We start from the raw sequence: 22,329 nt of genomic DNA, 5'->3' as shown, positions 1-22,329 counted from the left end.
ATCCAGTTTACTGCACTTATAGGGTTTCCTATGTGAACCATCATTTTAATTCTTTTGGGGTTGAAATTTGTTATACCTCCTAACATTGTATAAGAATTACAGTTGTAGACCCTGTAGCAAAATAATTGACTCTGAGATGTATTATGTCTTCTATGTTGGGTTCCATTGAGAACAGAAGCTATGAGTAGTTAATCATATTTTTTCTTACACAAATTTTTGTCAACTTAATTTATTATTGTTAACTGTCATTCCTGCCCAATCAGGAATAACGTATGGTAATGTATATGGTATTTTTCATATTGAATTTAATAATAGATCCCTTTTTCTCAAGATAGGAGACTTAGGAATCAGAAGGTTATATATTATTCCCATCTAAGGGTCTTATGTGAACTTATGCCTTTTTCTGTGAATTTGAATGAATTAATACACTCTTCAAGTAGCCATTTGTTCACTGTATGAAGGGTGCCTTGTGATATGCCCTGCATTTTCTACTACTGAAATAAAAGACCTAAACAATTTATTATTTCTGGAAGTAGCATTGACATACAGTGAAGTGAACAAATCTTTCATGTACAATTTGATGTTTTGATCAATGCAAACACCATGTAAGCATCACCCCACTTAACACTTAAAACATTGTCATTACCCTAGAAAGTTCTCAGACCCACACCATTTGTTTCAAGACTTTCCTTTCCTCCTTGATTAGCTTCCTCCCTTTGTGAAAAAACAATTGACAACAGTTTGTTGTCCATTTTCACAGAACAGTAGGTCCTTGGGTTATGTCGGAGATCCATTCCTATGGCGCGACTTAACGCGATTTTCGCCGTAAGTCGGAACCCACCTACATAAGCACCTACGTCACTCACATGCAGCACATACACAGCAGTAATGAAGTGAAACAGTAAAAAAAATTTAAAAGAAAGATAACAATTCCTGACCTTTACTTGTGGTAAATAAATAATAGAAAACATAAAGCACATATGTACATACGTCGAAATGATGGAACTTTTTTTTTTTTAATAAATAAATGGGAGATGGCGACATAACCATGAAACAACGTACGTCGAGTCTGACGTAACCCGAGGACTGCCTGTACTGCCTTTTTCAGAATGTCATATAAATGGAATTATATAGCATGTAGCCATTTGTGTCTGACTTTTTTCACTTAGAAAAAAATGTATTTGGGATTCATTACTGTCCTTAGATAAGTCATCTGGAGTATATCTGTAAAAACAAGTCTGATACGATGAGAGAGCTTCAGCAGACCCAAGAGGACACCTTCAACACCTTATGTTTACCAGTAGTTCGTTCTTTTTTTTTTTTTTTTTAAATATGCATTTTATTGATTTTTTTTTTTACAGAGAGGAAGGGAGAGGAATAGAGAGTTAGAAACATCGATGAGAGAGAAACATTGATCAGCTGCCTCCTGCACACCCCCTACTGGGGATGTGCCCACAATCAAGGTACATGCCCTTGACCGGAATCGAACCTGGGACCCTTCAGTCTGCAGGCTGACGCTCTATCCAGTGAGCCAAACCAGTTAGGGAAGTTTGTTCTTTTTTACTGCTGACTGATATTCCATTGTATGGATGTGCTGTTGTTTGTTTATCTAGAGAAGGGGTCCTCAAACTTTTTAAACAGGGGGCCAGTTCACTGTCCCTCAGACCATTGGAGGGCCGGACTATAGTTTAAAAAAAAAAAACTATGAACAAATTCCTATGCGCACTGCGGGCCTGGGACGAGTCAGCTGCTAAGCAGGACAGGCAGTGGCACCCGGTGGGCCGGATAAATATCCTCAGTGGGCCGCATGTGGCTCATGAGCCGTAGTTTGAGGACCCCTGAATACTTGCTGATGGGCCTTTAGGTTGTTTATTTTTTGGCAATTATAACTTAAGACTAGAGGCCTGGTGCATGAAAATTCATGTACTGGAGTGGGGGGGGTCCCTCAGCCCCGCCTGCCCCCTCTCACAGTCCAGGAGCCCTCAGGGGCCAGAGGCAACCCGACAATCGGGAAGGCGACGCCCCATCACACCTCTGCTGCTGCCACTGCGGGCAGTGCAAGCCTCAGCTGGCCCTGATTACCTGAGCCTTGGGCGGCCCTGGGCATCTGGGCAGCCGCCATCCGAAGCTTGCCTGCGCCTTGGGCCAGCCCTGTGTGGCTGGGGGGCTGAGAGGACTAGGGGACTCCGGAGGCAGGCACACAGAGCGGCCCGGCCCGCCTGGGGGAGGGCCCGGCCTTGCTGTGTGCCTGCCGCCCCGGTGGGGCTGAGGGGACTGGATGCCGCCATCTTGTGGCTGTGGGCGCCACCATCTTTGAGGGCGTGGCAGTCAATTAGCATACTCCCTCCTTATTGGCTATGGGCGCCACCATCTTTGCGATGGCATGAGGGTCAATTAGCGTATTCCCTCTTTATTAGATAGGATGCTTTAAATATTCATGGATAGATTTTTGTGTGATCATAAGTTTTCATTTCTCTTGGTTGAGTACTTGGGAGTTGATTTCTGGGTTACATGGTAAGTGTATATTTAACTTTATATGAAACTACAGGCCAATCGCGCGAGGAGGCGCCCCCGCCTCCTGCCGTGCGAGGAGGCACCCTGCGGGGGTCGGGACCTGTGCCTGACCTTTGTAGCGCCGGCCGCCGCATTGTGTCTGCTGGGGTGGGGGCAGGTGCTCCTGTGTGTTGTGTCTCCACTCCGGCTCCCTCCCAGCCCCAGCCTCTCCGTGTGTTGTGTCTCCAGTCTGGCCTGCCCCCAACTTCAGCCTCCCCGTGGCCGCTGGGGCTGGGGGCGGCACGCAGTCCCCTCCCGCCCATCTGCACATGCAGCTCCTCCTGAGCGGTCATGACGCCTGGCTAATTAGCATATTCCCTGTTTATATATATAGATAATTATTACATTGTTTTTCAAAGTGGCAGTACCATTTTGCATTCTCACAAGTAATGTAAAAGAGTTCTAGTTGCCCTGCATCTGTGCCAGCATGTGGTTTCATTAGTTTTCTTTTTCTTTTTAGCCAAGTAGGTGTGTAGTGGTATGTCATTGTGGTTTTAATTTACATTTTTCCTAGTGCATAATAATATTGAACATTTTTTTCATGTGCTTACTTTCCATCTGTATATCTTCTTTGGTGAATTATTATCTATTCATATATTTTGTTCAGTTTTAATTGGGTTACTTGTTTCCTAATTGCTGTTTATATATTCTGGATATGAGTCATTTGTCAGGTATATGATCTACAAATATTTTCTCACATTCTCTTTTCTTTAAAATATACTTTTTTTTTTATTTCAGAGAGTAAGGGAGCGGGAGAGAGATAGAAACATCAATGATGAGAGAGAATCATTGATCGGCTGCCTTCTGCATGCCCTCCACTGGGGATCGAGCTTGCAACCTGGGCATGTGTCCTTGACCGGAATTGAACCTGGGACCCTTCAGTCTACAGGCTGACACTCTGTCCACTGAGACAAATCAGCGAGGGCATTCTCACATTCTCTTAAGAGTACATTTGTACAGAAAATATTTTAAATTTTTATAAAGTCTAATTTATCAGTTTTTATGGGTGTACTTTTGGTGTCGTATGTAAGAATTCTGTTTAATATACAGTCATTAGGATTTCTCCTATTTTTTTCTTCTAGATGTTTTATAATTTTAGGTTTTACATATTTGTCTATGATCTATTTTGAGTTAGTTTTTATAAAGGTGTGAGGTATGGGTTATTGTACTTTTTTTTTTTTTTGCATGTGGATATCCAGTTATGCATTCTAATACTATTTGTTGAAAAGACTATCCTTCCTTATTTGTATCTTTGTAAAAAATCAATTTACTATATTTGTGTAAGTCTATTTCTGGGCTTTCTCATTTGTTCCATTTATTTGTCTGTTCTTTTTTCAACACGACACTGATGTGATTACTGTAACTTTTTAGTAAGTCTTAAAATCAGGTTATGTGAGTCTTCCAACTTCATTTTCTATCAGTTTTTGAACTTCTTTTATTTTGAATCTGCAGGAGAGCATAGCAATTCACTTTCTGAAGTAAGGAGTCAGTCATTGCAGTTGCTAATACTTTAAGAGAAGCTCACACTGAAGGCTTTTCTCTGAAGAATGTGTTATCCAGGCGTCCTCAAACTACGGCCCGCGGGCCACATGTGGCCCGCCGAGGACATTTATCCGGCCCGCTGGGTGCCACTGCCTGTCCTGCTTAGCAGCCGACTCGTTCCGGGCCCGCAGTGTGCATAGAAATTTGTTCATAGTTTTTTTTTTAAACTATAGTCTGGCCCTCCAACGGTCTGAAGGACAGTGAACTGGCCCTCTGTTTAAAAAGTTTGAGGACCCCTGCGGGCCTAGGCTTTGATCCATGGGTATGCAAATTAAAAGTATCATTTTCATTATTCCTAAAAGTATATTAATATTATATATTGGCATATAGCTTATATTACTTATGTAAATATTTGAATTTTCATAAAATATAATTGAATATACATCAGCAATTTAATTGAAATTTACATTTGGCAAACTGCTATTATAATGTATATTACAGGCCCTATAAATTTTATTTTTGGAAAGTTTGTAATGATGAATTCTATGTTTCCACTCTTTCCCCCAAAGCTATAATGCAAATAACAATAATTTTATAGTACTTATGCATTTTCAAAAATTATGTTAATGAGGACATGAGGGGGAAAAACTACAGTTTTTTGCATAGGATTGTGGGTTGTAGAGGATGTTTGGTGTCAGATGAACATAGCCATTAATAGAGACCATCTGCTGGGAAACATGTCTTATCTACAGAGCCCTGTGTTTAATGTTTGGTATTGTAAAGACTTGGTTAGTAAAAGGCAGCTAGTTAAAGAAAAACCAGTTTTTGAATTTGAATTGCTTTTATCTGAAAAAAATGTAGTAGAGTTATTTGCAAGACGTTTGAATGTGTAAGCTTTAAAGCAATTAGTGGAAATGCTAATTAGATAAATGAAACTTGTAGAATAGGAAGTTTGGTTTTAGCATTACAGCATTTAGTTTGCAGCATTAGGTAAAATGTGCTAGCCACATGGTTGGGTAATTCTTGAATTTAAATACTTTTGGAGCCATCCTGTAAATGTATCTGAAACATCTATGCCTGCTGAAGCACCTGGGCTCAGTGCCACATTCCATTCCATGTACTAAGTTTGCTTGTGCAGTCTTTGTATGTATATTCTTATCTCTTTTCTACCTGAAAAAGACAAAATCACAGGAACATGAACTTCCTTTCTAGAAATAAAGATTTTTCACTATAAGTTTAGTATTATTAAGCCTTGATGTAATGTTTATTGTAAACATTTTAGTATGACATTTCTGTTAAATCAAATGAGTTTAGAATGGAGGACAAAAATCAAAGAAATTCAGATTCATTATAATATGCTGCATTTTTTCCCTCTTATATCATGATATTAAGAGTATTTTCCCAAGAAATCTGGGTTAGTCTTAAAACTGTTATTAGATGTTGAAACTATTAATTGAAATCCAAAACTATTCAGGGGTAATGCAGCTTGTTTTTATTGTTGGAGGTGGTAGGTATACATGCCTGCTTGAAATAATTCACAGGAGTTTGACATAATCCTGCCACACCATATTTTCATGGACTATGAGTTAGTGTGGGTGAGCACCTCTAATGAAATACTGGAAAGTCCTCTGACTACTTTTCATATAATTGCTTTAAAATTAAAAATATATTTTTATTGATTTTAGAGAGGAAGGGAGTGGGAGAGAGATAAAAAATCAATGATGAAAAAAATCATTGATCAGCTGCCTCCTGCACAACCCTCTACTGAGGATCGAGCCTGCAACCCTGACCGGGAATTGAACTCTGACCTCCTGGTTCATAGGTCAACAATCAACCACTGAGTCACGCCAGCCAGGCTAGAAATTGTTTGTTTTTAAAATAATGTTATTTGTTAAATTTGCATAATGTTGGATGGTTTTTTTTTCAATGCTCTTGCATACTTGGCATGCCTCCTTTAGTGGAGCCAAACAACAACCCCACGAGATAGGTCATTTAAGCATCCTTTCTATTTCACAAAAGTGGAAACTAAGATTCAGAGAACTGATACCACTTATTTGAATAGTAAGGAAATTCTAAGGACAGGATTAGAATAGAGATGACAGATGTAAACTGTTTAGTACTTTGGTTGGCATTTAGAAATTGCAAAGTGAATGTTATGTGCTCCTTAATATTTTATCTTCATCCTTATCTTTCAGTCCCTTTGGCATTATACAACACTGTTTTAAAGAAACATACGCTGTTTTTCTATATAAAGTGATATCTGAAAATAGGTCTAGTGACAACTTAGTTTCATATATCTTGAACTTACATTTCTGAGTGATTCTTAATTAATTAATAATTAAACATGATAATGTATAAAAAAGTTTACCAGTGCCATATTGCCAGCCATGCATAATGGTAGTTCCTTTATCTCTTACATCTCTCAGACTTTCCCCCTCCCCCGAGATACTGAATTTTTAGTATACTTTATTACAAAATTACCACTATAGGTAAGAATATCAAAACAACTTTTATATTATAGTCAATATTAATAAATACTTTACATGTTATATACCAGATACATAGGACAGTGTGTTTGATGTTGTGGTACTAATTAAGAGTTATAATACTTAGTTTTTCCCTCAGTGAGTGTCCAATTTAGTTGGGGGAGGTATTCAATAAACGAGAAATATTAAATGATATAAGGTTTATCATAAGACTGTATATACTTACTTGCTAAAAGAATGATATAAACTTAGAGGAGGAGGTGGTCGAAGTTTAAAGGCTTCATAGAGGAGACTGGCAATTTGAAAACCCAGCAGAAAGGGAGACACGAGACATCAGAAGTTAGAGGTAATGCTTCTTTCCAGCTGTCTGAGGTAGTGTCTGTTAATCAACAAATCAAGCATCTTGGCTTTACAAAGAGCTTTTTGTAATTAGTTGTGCCTTACAAACAAAAGAGTAAACACAGGCACAAACATTTTTGTGTATGTGCTATTTTGGACATTCTAAATTTAACAAAATAAAGAGAGTGTTTTTAAGTTAAGTAAATAATCAGTATGGGGTTAGAGCAGGGGTGGGCAAACTTTTTGACTCGAGGGCCACAATGGGTTCTTAAACTGGACCGGAGGACCGGAACAAAAGCATGGATGGAGTGTTTGTGTGAACTAATATAAATTCAAAGTAAAGGAGCGGAGGGGAGAGCAAGAGAACCCTCCGCTCTTTCGGCTCCGCGGGCCGGATAGAACAGCCGAACAGGCCGGATCCGGCCTGCGGGCCGTAGTTTGCCCACGGCTGGGTTAGAGTATATGTATATACTAGTGGCCCAGTGCATGAAATCATGCACATTAAAAGGGAATTAATTAGAGGAAATATTTTAATATTGCTATTTGCCCTTTCTCTATAATAAAAGTGTCAGAGATGAAAGAAAATTAGTACGGGGATGCACGCAGGCAGTGTCCCGTCCCAGGCCAAGGACACACACAGGCAGCATCACATTCCCTGGCTGGGGACGCACGCAGGCAGCTTCACGTCAGCGCTGGGCGGGGACGCACACAGTCAGTGCCATGTCCCAGGCCAGGGACACATGCAGGCAGAGTCATGTCCCCAGCTGGGGACGCATGCAGGCAGCTTCATGTCAGCACTGGACGGGGACACACGCAGGCAGCATCACGTCAGTGCTGGGTGGGGACGCATGCAGGCAGTGCCACGTCCCAGGCCAGGAACGCACACAGGCAGCGTCACGTCAGTGCTGGGCAGGCCTCCGCGTGCCTCTGCCAGGGGCCGCCCCCGGGCTGAGCTGTGCGGAGGCCCTCCTGGTGATGGCAGTCCCTGCCCACCCGCTCCTGCTGCGCATGCCGCCTGCTGAATGGTTGTTATGTGATGGTGTCCCTGCCAATTTGCATATTCCTCTATTATTAGTATAGATACCAGATAACGGAACTGGTAGGTCCTATGGTAGAATGAACTTTTTGAGGAACTGCCAAACTGTTTCCAAAATCAGCTGACACCATTTGCATTCCCACTAACAATGTATGAGGATTCCAGTTTCCCCCAAAAATGTGCTTTAACAGAGAAACATTTATATCATAGGAAAAGCAGACGAATTTATGTTTATTATGTTTTAAAATATTTCCATGGTATAAAAAGACAAGATATATAACTTATAAAAATAAGACATTTTGAATGAGGTCCTTTCATGTCTATGTGTCATTGAATAACCAGTTTGCAATTTGTCTTTTTGCCAGTATAAAGAATAGAAGCTCAGCAAGCAGAAGTGATAAAAAGAATTTTACTCCCTAGGGAAGTGTTTAATTTCTGGCTCAAAGTCTCAAAGTTCATGGAGTGCTATAAGCCAGTAAGGCATCCCTCACAGCTCTTATACTTCAGGAAGTAAGCATGTGATTCATTAAGGAAAGAAGCTGTCCTCTCACCCATTTTTGTCACAGAGTAAAGAAAAGCTTGTGAAATTATAACATATTTAAAAATATATATTTTTTTATTGATTTCAGAAGGGAATGGAGAGAGATAGAAACATCCATGATGAGAGAGAATCATTGATTGGCTGCCTACTGCATGCCCCACACTGGGAATGGAGCCTACAACGTGGGCATATTCCCTTACTGACCGGGAATGAAACCATGACCTCCTGGTTCATAGGTCGATGTTCAACTACTGAGCCACACAAGTTGGGCATTATAAAGTCTTTTTGATATGACAGAGATCTGCCTAAGGATATCCATTCTATATTTTCAGTTAAAATTTTTTTATTTTGCAAAATTATGACTTTTTGGGGGGAATTTTGAAATATTTTTTGAAATTAAATTCAGTAAGGAGGATTTCAGTACTGGGAATGTTTTTGTCTCATTTGAAGGTGAGGTTCCTTATGTTTGCTTAAAAAATATTAGCCTTTAATCTCCTTGGGTAAAGAACATAGGATTTTTTTTTTAAAGGAAAATTTGCTCTTATAGCTGTTTCTAGCCTTACCATCAAACATGCTTTGTTCTTCAAGAATAATTCACAGTAAATAATGCAGTGCCTCTGAAGGTCCCTGTGGCATATCAGGATTAATTTAAAACAGAATTCTGACATGTTGATAACTTCCAAATTATATTTGGAAACTATATCTCTTTATATTTTTCTTTTTACATTTGTAAAGCTTTTTATTCATTGGGTATTTATTCATTGGCTTTTATGGACAAAATACAGTATTTAGCACCAGGGAACATTTTATGAAGGAATTTTTAATTTGTTCAGTATTTATTAAATGTCTATAGGGTCTATATAGAGCACTGCAGTAAATAATTCCTGGCCTCTAGGAACTCACACTCTATTGTATTTGAGGGAGAATGGATAAACACACATGATATAAGGAAGCAGCAATGTAGGAATTAAATCTTGAGTAGTTAAGTTCATAGCTGGTCAGATCAGTGTGTGAGTGAGAATGATAGTCAAAGGTGTCATGGAATAGGTAGACCCTGAAATGGTCTCTGAAAAGTGTTAGATTTTGAATGATGTTAGGGGAGCGGAAAGGAAAATGACCTGGAGGTGCTGGAGAATGTGGTTACATTGTGAAAAGTGGTGGTGAGGCTCTTGGCTGGAAAGTAAAGGAGCCGATTGTTCTCTCCTTTTCCAAGCTGAGGATTGTGGGAGAAGGTGCAGCCTTTACAGAAGGGGTGTTGTGACCTGAGTGGAGGACCGGTTAAGCAATAGGGTTGGACTTGAATTTGACAGCATTGAAATGGGCATGAATGCCTGGCGGTGGAGATTGCTGGAACCGGAGTGGGAGCAGGGGATGGATCAGGATGTGCACTGTGCTGGCCGATGCTTTGATTTGGGGATGCAGAGGATAGGTGAAGAAAGGAGGCGGAATTAAGACTGACTATAAAGTCTTTGACTCGAATAATTCGGTGGGTATTGGTGCCATTTAATGATATAAAGAGGACTACTGTGAACACTTTTAGGGGGAAAATCAATAGAACTGGACTGGATACTTAACTTGCTGTGGTTGTGCGGTCTCTAACGAGATGGCTGCTGGTGATTCTGGATTTCAGTGGAGATGCCAGGGATGCAGAAATGTAATTGTTAAGAAATGAGCAAAACTCTCATAATATTTGTCAATAACAGCTTAAAAAATTAATTTTATTGTTTTTAAATCTTGAATTCTAATATCCCACTTTGTTAGTCCTAGTTATCTAATTGATATTGACCTGTTTGATTTTTTAAATAACCATTGATACTTGGTATCTTGATTATAATTACTTAAACCAACAATGATTTAAGACAACAGATGGTTGTTAAATAAACAACAGATTGTTTATTTTTATTTATAAACAGACTTCACATGTATTCTTTGTCTTATTTTTATTCTTTTAGCAATTGTGAATGGCATCTCTTTTTTACAATAGAAATTATGTGAGTCTCATGAAGTCATCCATAGCGGTAATAATAAATATTAATCAGTACTTTTTAATATATAATCACTAAAAATGATCAAAATTTGGCATAAATATCTTCAAAAATTGCTTTATTAGATGGCCACTATTTCTACAAGGGGGGATGACCTGAAATGAAAACTGGCTGTGTAAGTCAGGAATCTCAGTTCTATTTTTAAAAAATTCCAGTGGGTTCCTGTTTTGCTCTATATAGAGAGAAGTGGGGTATTTTAGGTAATATAGTTTATTTATTTATTTTTTTAAATATATTTTTATTGATTTCAGAGAGGGAGAGAGATAGAGTGATAGAAACATCAATGATCCACCAGCTCCAGCATGCCCCCCACCTGGGCTTGCAACCTGGGCATGCGCCCCGATGGGGACTCAAACCATGACCTTCTGGTTCATAGGTCAAAATTCAACCACCTAACCACACTGGCCAGTGATTTTTATTTATTTTTATTCATTTTTATTCATTTTTTAATTAACCCTTTTATCCTAGAACCACCAATTTCTGGATGTCTCTCTAAAATGCTTTTAGCTTTAACCTGATGTTTTGTGGAAGTGGAAGTACACGGTAGAGGAGTTTGTGAATCATCATGCACTAGAACTGGTTAATCGTTTCCACAGTGGGCTTACTGTCCTCCAACAATCCATTTAATTTTGACCAATGATGTTGAGTATTATTTTGAAATATTTAAAATATCATGAGGAAATATATCTTTTCACCATTCTTTATTCAACGAAGTAATTTTTGTTGAAAAACCACTTCTGCCTGATACTTTGAGATCTGTGAATATGTAAATAGGTAGCCACCTGGAACATGACTAGATTCAGTTTTATTTTTACTCTGTAGCTATGACTAGTGTGGCTCTTTTACCTCAGATTTTCTAGAATTGTCCTCTAATTGAACTGATGGAATTGATTTTGGAGAGAATATGGAATTAACCTTTGTAATTTCCATTTGTTCCCCTCATTCCATCCCTACTCTCTGCAACTCTGGCAGTTACTCTTGGCAGTTACCCTTGGATGTCTTTTTTTTTTTTTTTTAAATGTTTTTATTGATTTTAGAGAGGAAGGAAGGGAGAGGGAGAGAGAGATAGAAACATGGATTGGTTGCCTCCTGAACGCAACCTAGGTATATGCTCTGACTAGGAATCGAACTGGCAACCTTTTGGTGCATGGATGGCAGTCTTCATGTTTCTGATTCTCCCATCCATTTATCAAAGCAGAGACTGTTCCAGGATTTTATAGCTTCTCATAGCTTTGAGGTAAGGTTTAATTTCCTTATCTTAATCATCTATTATCAACCTACTTCTTAAATTTTCATCTTCTCTTTCCTTTAGATGTACTGAGTTATTTGCACCTCCTTAGAACATATTATCCTGTTTTCTGGCTTTTACTTTTTTACATGCTGGTCTTCTTGCTTTCTCTAGCTAACATTCAAGGGTCAGATTTTCCTTTTCTTAAAAGTTGCCTCTCTAAAAAGGGTGTCTCGCCTTAGCTGCCAGGCAGTTCAGTAGGCTAGTGCTTCTCAGAGTTTCTTGCTTTGTTCAGCTGCTTCCAGTGGGACACCACTTCCTTTACAAGTGTCTTTGTATGGAGGACTGGGGCACAATCCCAATGACAGAATACTGCCACCACAGCTTGGCCATCAGTGGAGATGTGGTTAGGGCAAGCCTTTATCTCTCACTGGTATGGCTGGATCAGACTTTTGATAAGAGTTAGAATAAATCAAGGGAATTTAGGATAGAACATTTAAAATAATGTCTAAAATACAATTTTTTTTTTCCTGCCCAAGACAAAGAATCAAAGAAGTGGAATCCTTCAGAGAGTGCCTCTTGTGTACTTCCTTCACTCTTTTGCACTCAGGACTGTGCCTCTGAGTGTCCTTACTCACTCTACACCTTTGGGAACCTCTCCTCCAGCCTCAGAAGTCACTTCCTTAGCAGTATACCATATTTCCACATGTTTGAATTCTTTTGGCTACCGCCCATCAACATTGTCCATGCTAAGCTTTGACACCATATCTTGCAGAGTAGTCAAGAGGATGCATGATTTTCTCCAAGTCTTATCACTTTGAGGTCTTCCTGCCAATGTAAGTTTTAGAAACGCCTTTGGTTTTTTAGCTGTTCATGGCTAACGATTGAATCAGACACACGCTCTCTGTGAACCTCTCCCAAAGATCAACATTACATTTTAGACAGAGTGCATTCTGAACCAATAATACAGAGAAGTATTTCTCTAAAATGCAGATAGTGCTTTACTTTGCCATGTAGTATATACAGAGCATGATTTTTCTCCGTCTCTGGTTAACCCCCTTATTCAAATTGAACCCCTTTGGCCTGCTTTTAAAAAGAAAGAGGTCCATGGTCAAGTCATGGCAGCTCACCTGCCTAAGAAAAGAGCCAAATGGAATCATGGGCTTCCTGTGCCCTGGTCACTGACCATGCAGGGAGAGAATCGCTGAAAGACATTTTCTCATGTTTGAGGGGTCCAGCTATCCCTTCCAACCCTGGAGCTTTCACACACTAGCTAAAAACAGTCCAAATGAAGCTGTTAAAGGGTTACAAGGATTGCATTAAATTATTATAGGGTAGCTATGGTTAGCTTCCTTACTGGTGGAGCATATATATTTTTAAAAACCAACAACTTCACTTCTACTTGTTCTTTACCATAATCCTCCAAAAGCCTGTTAATGTCATTTTGTGTAAACTCCCTTTTGTGTACCACTGGCAGTCTGGCATAGCTCTGTCTTAGCACTGTACCGAAATAATTGGTTTACTTGTCTGTTTTCCTAGCACATGGAATTTAGTGTGTAATCAATAAATGTTCTTTGAATGATAAATGAATCTGTAAAGGAAATTTGGATGTTATGTTCTAAAATTTATTCTGCCTCAGCAATTCCTTAATGATTAGGCATAAGATTTCATAGAGAGCTGGTTTATTTTTTAGTGATTAAAATACAGTGTCCGCAGTTAAAATTTCTTTGTGTTTCAAATTAAGTTTTAGGATGTAAATGCCTTTAATTAGGAATAGAGGATCAGATTGCTGCTGAGGCCCAGCTTATAACTAGCATTTCCTCTCACTACGGGAGCTGTACTTTGTACAGATTTCTGTCTTGGGAAGGTAAGAAAGAAACTGAAGTATAAGACTATGTTCTGAGAGTCAGTTCCTTCTCATCCAGTAAATGGCGGACAGTCAAGTGCTATTTGTTGTATCATTGATTTAACCCTTTGCTTATTCTGGCAAAAGCAAAATCTTCTTATATATAGGAAAGCCTCTATTGATGGTGTAATTTCTGTGTAAAAGCAGGAAATAAAAGTTAGTAAGGAATGGAAGAGGAGAAATTATGAGAAATGGAAGATGAGAAATTTTCTTTTTCTAAATATGTGTACATATTCATGTGTACAGGAAATTTACGAATTACTTTTATATATATTTATGTGTTCTATTTTATATAAAACTTCTTTGTAAGAGGATTTAAAAAATCAATGTGCACATTCAGATCGTTTGGCCCGCTGTTACTCTATCATACTATGTATTTGTTGGATATTTTAAAACATGGATCTTTTGAAGAAGTGGTTGTCAGGCACAAGTTTTTCTTCCTACTAAGAGGAATTAATAAAACACCAGTTTATTTCATATGATGACTTTTCTTCTTATAGAAATTTCAAGAAATTGCTGAAAAAAATATGGACAAATTGAACCGTATTGAGAAGTCACACGAACAGTTGGTTCATGAAAATTCTCGCATCAAAAATGTGTTAGCACAGACCCAGAAGGAACAAACATCCTTGCTGGCAGCCTGTGCCCTGATGGCTGGTGCCTTGTACCCTCTCTACAGCCGGTCCTGTGCCTTATCTACACAGAGAGATTTTCTCCAGGATCAGGTCAATACCTTTGAGTTGTTCAAATTGGAAATTAGAACTCTAGCCCAGGCTTTGTCGACTGTAGATGAAAAGAAGCAAGAGGAAGCTAAGATGAAGAAAAAACCATTCAAAGGATTGATACGTGTATTCCGGAAAGGTGTTATTGCAATTTTGGCAGCAAACAGACTCAAGGTTTTGGGCCAATCGTGTGCCTCTCTTTTTACCTGGATGGAGAGTTTTAAAGACGGCATAGGCATGTTGGTGTGTACAGGAGAGCCCAAAGACAATCATAAATTTCCAAGTAAGATAATTTGTGCTTTTTGAAATTTAAGTTGAATATAAGTGACATGCAGTATGAATATGTTTTGCCATTATGAAAAACTTAAAGTCATTTAGTGTGTAGTCATGTAACATAGTCCTATACATATGAAGAAATATATTTATGTATAAGCTAGATTTTGATTTTTTGATATAAACATTAAATTATAAAGAAAGTAGCAAGTCAGTATAATTTCAACTTTGCCTAGCTTTATTAGTTTTGAATGCTCTTTTCACAGTAAAGTGAAGTGTTTTACAGCAGTTTTTCAGTTAAGTCAATCCAGAGACTGCCCTACTTAAAATTAATTAACAGTATAATTTATTTTCACTTTCTATGAATCAGTATAAAATGATCAGAGTTAAAAATCTATTGAAGAACTCAGTAAAAAGAATACAAATATAAAATTTTCAGCTAACATACTTGGAATGTTTGACTATTCTGAAGAAAGAATGATTTCAATTTTAACTCTTGAAAAGGTAGCTATTAAGTAATATAAGTAGAACCAAAGAAAATTTCCTTCTTTCTTTGTTTTGTCAGTTAATAGTCACATATAAATAAAGTCAATCAAATCTAATATTTCTTATAGACTTTTCTGCCCCAGGCAAAGTTCTGTCTACAAGTTTTGATCTATTTCTTAAATGGCTAAACATTGCCATGCATTTTTAACATGATTTTAATAAATTTTTGTAGCGTTGCTTGATGGATTTTTTTTCTATTTTTGTAGAACATCAAAAGGAGCAGTTACGTTGTTTGCAAGCGCTTAGCTGGCTCACCAGTTCTGACCTTCTTGCTGCAATAATCGCTTCCATGGCTGAGTTACAGGAAGTCATTAGTAAAACAGGTATGATTCCCTCTTTTATGTCCTCTCAAAATACATTTAAAAGCAAATGTCAAAAAATGCTTTATCGTACAAATTCTAATAAACAATCTAGAAAGAAAATGTATTTGTTCTCATCTTTCTTTTCTCAGATAAGGGAGATTGTTGAATCTATATTTAATGAAGTAGAGAATTAGTGTAATTTTTTTCATTATTTTATTTATTTATTTTTCTTTATTGATTAAGGTATTACACATGTGCTTATGCCCCCTTTGTGTGCACCCCCCCCCCCCCCCGTCACACACACACCCCCGCTCATGCCATCACCCCCCTGGTGTCTTTGTCCATTGGTTATGCTTATATGCATCCATACAAGTCCTTTGGTTGATCTCTCCCCCTTACCTTCACACTCCCCTCATTCCCTCTGAGGTTTGACCGTCTAGAATTAGTATAAATTTTGATGGGTAATTTTGTCTTTATTTATGGGAAAATTAAATTATATTTCTTGGTAAATGTAGCCACTTTATTTTTTTCCCTTTGAGATCTGATTTTTCTGTAGAAAGCTCATCATTAGCTTTTTTTAATTAAATAATTCTGGTAATGTTATTTCAAATGTTTTAGTCTTTTTTTCATTTCTCTTTCTGACTATAAATTTTAGAAGTTTGAGTAATAACTGAATCAGTAGAAAATTTTTCTCTCTCATTTGGTGATGTGTTTTTATTTTTTTCTAATTAATTTTAAAGGAAGTTAATTTGAATAGTCTGTTTCTACCATGTATGGAACCACATATAATTTGTAATTTCCAAAGGTCTAAAATTCACATTTGTTTTTCATGACTAAGATTGCATGATATGTTTGTGTGAAAAATTCAATGAAAACTAATTTCTCTATGCTAGAAGAAAAATTAGTCACCTACTGGTTAAGCTATGTCATTGGATTAAGTATTGTCATTTCAGACATGTTAATAGTGCAAATAGTATAATGAACTTTTAATACTTGCCTGCTTAATAAATGTTATAAACATTAATGAAATAATAACTTTGGGATGTGATTTAATTTTTTAGACAACTCTGTTATGTAAATACAGATCATTTATTGTGATTTCAAATATCTAAACCTAAACCTAGGCTCTTGTAGAAGGAAATTTATGATTCAGAGATTATTTTTAGATTGTGGTGATTGATGTTGGTAAGCAATATGCTTTTTTAATGTATTGCCTCAACGTATTTGATTTGGAATCTTAAAAGTCTAAATAAATATGTTTTAAGAATGTTGGTATTATAACTTCAAAACAAAACTAATATTCTTGAAAGAAGTTAATAAAAAATTTTGGATTTATTTTAATAAACAGATTATTTGTGTTAATCTTATTCTCTGTAGGTATATGGACACTTAAAAGTAGATTGGGTTTTTTAAGTTCTAATCTTTTTTTTATATTATTACTTTATTTAATACATTCTTCCCTTATTACTCTAGGAGATAAAAGAAAAATATGTGGCTTGATTTGGCCCTCTAGCAAATATGCGCAGTGGTTATAGAACAAGATAACAATTCATGAACAAAGTTAGGCAAAATGTAATGAAGGGTTGGATGGAGCAGTACAGGCTTTAAATGTAAACATCCATGGACAGTGCAGTGCAATGTGGGCATATGAGTATTGGGATGGCTTCAGGGCAGAACCAGTAATTTAATTGGGCCTAAAATGAGAGTAAGTTAGAGAAGAGCGATAGCCTTCAGAAGAAGGGCATAGCTCAAGCAGAGTTGCAGAAGTGGGAGTAAGCACAGAATAGGGAGAAGGGACGTTAAAGAGGTGAGAATGGAAATCCATGCCTAGCAGACCTGGCTTATTGATGGCGATTACTAAAGTGTATTTTCTAATAACCATATTGGGGAATTGTTGGAGGAAAGTTTGATCATTGGCATGGGATCAGATTGTAGAGGTTTTATAAGAGTAGGCATTGGACCCTGTTAAAATGCTGATACAGTGGTTCTTGAGACCCTGATAAAAATATGCAGGTAAGACCTATCAAGTAGGAGATAGACCAAGAATGGTGTCTTTAAGTGTCTGCCAGTCTCCTGGAACAGAGCTGCCTTTGATGGTAGAACCTGGTTGTGCCTCAAATAGCTTGAGGGAAATAGCAAGTTCAGCGCAAGTTATTTTTAGGGAAGGCTTTAAATGTTGTTGGCTGATGAACACTATTTGGGGAATAGAAAGTGCTTCTTAGAGAGGGAGAATAATTGATGTACCAAAGTTTTGAAGAGTATTGGAAGATATATGGTCTGGACAGGTAGATAATTATGTATTACTAGAGGCCCAGTGCACGAATTCGTGCATGGGTAGTTCCCAGCTGGCCCAGCCCCAATCGAGGCGGATCGGGGCTGGGCCTGGCGGAAGGAGGAGATGGTGGGAGGAGGAGATGGCGGGAGGTTGGCCGGCCGGCCCACCCTGATTGGGGCCTGATCAGGGCTGGGCCAGCTGGGGGAAGGGGCCGTGGGTGAGTGGCTGGTGGGCCCTGCCCCTGATTGGGGTTGGGGGGCCAATTGGGGGTGGGGGCTGGCCATGGGGAGGGCTGTGGTGGGTGGGCTGGCTGGCTCCACCCCCAAATGGAGTGGAGGGTGCTGATCAGGTGCCAGCGGCCTGGGGAAGGGGCCATGGGTGGTTGGCCAGCTGGCCCTGCCCCTGATGGGATGGGGGGCCAATCTGGGGTGGGACCAGGTGGGGGGAGGGGCTGCAGGAGGTTGGCGGGCTGGCCCCGCCCCCTATTGGGACAAGGGTGCGATCAGGGGTGGGTGGCCAGGGGGAAGGGCTACAGGAGATTGGCTGGCCAGCCCTGCCCCCTACTGGGGCAGGGGTGCGATCAGGGGTGGGGCGGCCAGGGGGAAGGGCTACAGGAGGTTGGCTGGCCAGCCCTACCCCCTATTGGGGTGGGGGGTGTGATCAGGGGTAGGCTGGCTGGTGTGGAGGGGCTGCGGGCCTATCGTGGTGGGGTGGGCTGATCGGGAGTGGGGTTGGCCGGGGGGAAGGGAGTAAGCGTTCAGCCGGCGGTCCGCTCTTGATGGAGTGGGAGAGTCTGATCAGGGGCAGGCCGGCAGGGGGGAGGGGCCACGAGGTTGGCTGGACCCACCCCCTGATTGACTAGTTTGCTGGCCACAGTGGGCATCATAGCGACCGGTCGTTATGGTCGTTAACGGTCACTGGCTTTTTATATATATAGATTGGATGAGTACAAGATGGTCAGTGTGGACCTTCTGCAGAGATGACTTAACTATCTGGGATAATTCTTTCAAAACATGATGAAGGGTTAATATAACTTTTTAGGTGATGTACTGGGGCTGGCCAGCAGACCCTGAGTGACAGATGAATAGATTACTCTGACACAACTGTGAAAGAGAAGGCTAAGGGACGGCCTGGCCAAAGTCACCAGGCAGCCTCAGTTGCCTGCCTGGTTAGCCTTTTATTGTAACAGCAGTTTGAGATAAAGTTTATCTTTTAGATACAATCAGTAGGGTGAGTAATCTTGGGAGGACACATGTATTTACATTGTCCTCTAGGCAAGGACATCCAGGGATTAAGCATAAGGATTCCAGTAAACACCCAGGTGTCTGCATGTGCACAGATTTGTTTGGAAAGGTCAAGGAATAATTAGGGGCATCACCTTTGACACTTCCTTAAGTCTCCCCTAAGTCGGAATTCTGATAAACAGGGCAGGCGTCCACACACTGCCCTTCTATCAGAATGTCCTCCTCACAGACTTTCCAACCAAGTCTCTTGTGTTCCCCAACAGTGATGTTTTCATTTTTAAGTGTTTCCTAGTGATAGAAATTTCAGATATTTTAGCAGAAAAGATGGGAAAATATTTTCTGACAGTTAAAGTATATGAGAGTTTATTAACAGATAATGTTGAGGGTAATAAAGGTAAAGCTGTAATATCCTATCTAATAAAAGAGTAATATGCAAATTGACCGTCACTCCAACACACAAGATGGCTACCCCCATGTGGTCAAAGATGGCTGCCCCCATGTGGACCAAAGATGGCCACCACAATATAGCCAGCAGGGGAGGGCAGTTGGGAGGGACCAGGCCTGCAAGGGAGGGCAGTTAGGGGCGATCAAGCCTGCAGGGGAGGGCAGTTAGGGGTGACCAGGCTGGCAGAGGAGGGAAGTTGGGGGTGGCCAGGCCTGCAGGGAAGGGCAGTTGGGGGGGACCTAGGCCTGCAGGAGAGAGCAGTTGGGGGGGATCAAGCTTGCAGGGGAGGGCAGTTGGGGGTGACCAGGCCTGCAGGGGAGGTCAGTTAGGGGTGACCAGGCCTGCAGGGGAGGGCAGTTAGGGGTGACCAGGCCTGCAGGAGAGGGCCGTTAGGGGCAATCAGGCTGTCAGGGGAGCAGTTAGGCATCAATCAGACTGGCAGGGGAGTGGTTAGGGGGTGATCAGGCTGGAAGGCAGAAGTGGTTAGGGGCAATCAGGAAGGCAGGCAGGCGAGGAGTTGGGAGCCAGCAGCCCTGGATTGTGAGAGGGATGTCTGACTGCCCGTTTAGGCCCGATCCTACTGGGCAGTCGGACATCCCTCGAGGGGTCCCAGATTGGAGAGGGTGAAGCCTGGGCTGAGGGTCACACACCCCTGTGCACGAATTTCTTGCACCAGGACTCTAGTTAGTATATAAATATCAAGGATAAATTTCTTCCTCTGAATATAGTGAAGTTGTTGGGAGGCATCACAGGTTTGCTTCCTTTGTAACTAATAGAAGACCCTGCTTACAGTAGCTTAATCATATAGAGTTTTTTTCCTCTCAAATAACAGAAAGTCTGGAGGTAGGTACAAATCCAGACTTCCTTTCTGCTCTGCCATCCTTAGCATTTTCATGTTTATACCTCCTAGTTTTAAGCTGGCTACTCTGCTTTCAGGCATCAGGGTTGTTTTTGGCAGGAAGAAAAAGGAAAGGACAGAATGTGAAGGCATTCATACATTGCTGGTAGGAATGAAAAATGATATAGCTGCTTTGGAAAAGAGCTTGGCAACTTCTCAAAATGTTAAATCAATATATATCCAAGAGAACTGAAAACATATCCATACAAAAACTTATACATAAATGTTCATTGCAGCATTATGCAAAGTAGCCAAAAATGAAAATAAACCCAAATGTCCATCAAGTAACAAATGGATAAATACACAAGTGATGAAATATTATGGGGCCATAAAAAGGAATGAAGTACTAATACATGCTACACAGGGTTGAACCTTGAAAACATTGCTAAGTGAAAGAAGCCAGTCACAAAAGAACACAGGTACACTTCATTTTATTATGGTTCACTTTATTGTGCTTTGCATTTATTGAGTTTTTTACAAATCGCTTGTGGCAACCCTGCCTCAGGCAAGTCTACTGGCATCATTTTCTAACATTTGTTTACTTTTTTTCTTTGTGTCACATTTTGGCAATTCTTGGAATATTTCAAACTTTTTCATTATTATTATACTAGAGGCCTGGTGCACGAATTCGTGCATGGGTAGGGTCTGGTTGGTCCGCCCGATGGGGGCCCATCCGGCTGGGCTGGCAGTGGGGGAGGGGCAGTGGGCGGTTGGCCAGCTGGCCCACCCCCGATTGGGGTGTTCGGGGCCGATTGGGGGCTGGGCTGAGGGGGTGGCATCGATCAGGGCCCGGATCTAGTTGGTTGGTTGCCACAGTGTGCATTATAGCCAGCGGTCGTTCTGGTCATTCTGCCATTCTGGTCTCTGCGCCTTTATCTATAATAATAAAAGCGTAATATGCTAATTAGACCGGACAGCTGAACGACCTTCCAGACGATCTTCTGGATGAAGCCAGGGCTGCGAGGGCCGAGGCAAACGGCTGCGGCTGCGAGGGCCGAGCCCTTGCATGATTTCATGTATCAGGCCTCTAGGATATATATAGATTTGTTATGGTGATCTGTGGTTAGTGATTTTTGATTTTTTTTTCTGGTTACCTCACAATTTCTTTTCTATTTTTTTTAAATTATTTTTTTATACATATGTGTCCTTATTCCCCCATTAACCCCACCCCCACTCATGCCGCACCCACCTGTTATCTGTGTCCAATGATTAGTCTCATATGCATGCACACAAGTCCCTTGGTTGATCTCTCCCCCTTACTCCCACCGACCCCCTCCTTCCCTGAGGTTTGAGGTTCTGATCAACGTTTCTCAGTCTGGTTCTGTTCTTGTTCATCAGTCTATGCCGTTCATTATATTCCACAAATGAGTGAGATCATGTGATATTTATCTTTCTCTGCCTGGCTTATTTCACTTAACATAATACTCCCCATCTCCATCCATGTTGTTGAAAATGGTAGGAACTCCTTCTTTTTTACCGCAGCGTAGTATTCCATTGTGTAGATGTACCACAGTTTTTTAATCCACTCATCTGCTGATGGGCATTTAGGCTGTTTCTAAACCTTACCTATGGTGAATTGTGCTGCTATGAACATAGGGGTGCATATATCCTTTCTGATGGGTGTTTCTAGTTTATTGGGATGTATTCCTAGAAGTGGGATCACTGGGTCAAATGGGAGTTCCATTTTTAGTTTTTTGAAGAAACTCCATACTGTTCTCCACAGTGGTTGCACCAGTCTGCATTCCTGCCAGCAGTGCACGAGGGTTCCTTTTTCTCTGCATTCTCACCAACACTTGTCGTTTGTTGATTTGTTGATGATAGCCATTCTGACAGGTGTGAGATGGTACTGCATTGTCATTTTGATTTGCATCTCTCTGATGATTAGTGACTTTGAACATGTTTTCATATGCCTCTTGGCCTTCCTTCTGTCTTCTTTCGAAAAGTGTCTATTTAGATCACTTGCCCATTTTTTGATTGAGTTGTTTATCTTCTTTTTGTTAAGTTGTAT

General features: G+C 40.1%; 1 protein-coding gene across 1 annotated transcript in view; it reads left to right on the top strand.

Annotated features, from left to right (window-relative positions):
• CCDC171 (coiled-coil domain containing 171) overlaps positions 1 to 22,329 on the top strand; it is a 300,242-nt gene that overhangs the window by 99,388 nt on the left and 178,525 nt on the right. Inside the window, exons 17-18 of the mRNA XM_080668398.1 lie at positions 14,117 to 14,621; positions 15,364 to 15,480. Coding sequence (XP_080524524.1) covers positions 14,117 to 14,621; positions 15,364 to 15,480 — 622 coding nt within the window. The remainder of the gene's footprint in view (positions 1 to 14,116; positions 14,622 to 15,363; positions 15,481 to 22,329) is intronic.

The sequence above is a fragment of the Plecotus auritus genome, assembly GCF_963455305.1.
Source record: "Plecotus auritus genome assembly, chromosome: 5".
NCBI lineage: Eukaryota > Metazoa > Chordata > Mammalia > Chiroptera > Vespertilionidae > Plecotus > Plecotus auritus.
This window is presented reverse-complemented; position numbering and strand designations above follow the sequence as displayed.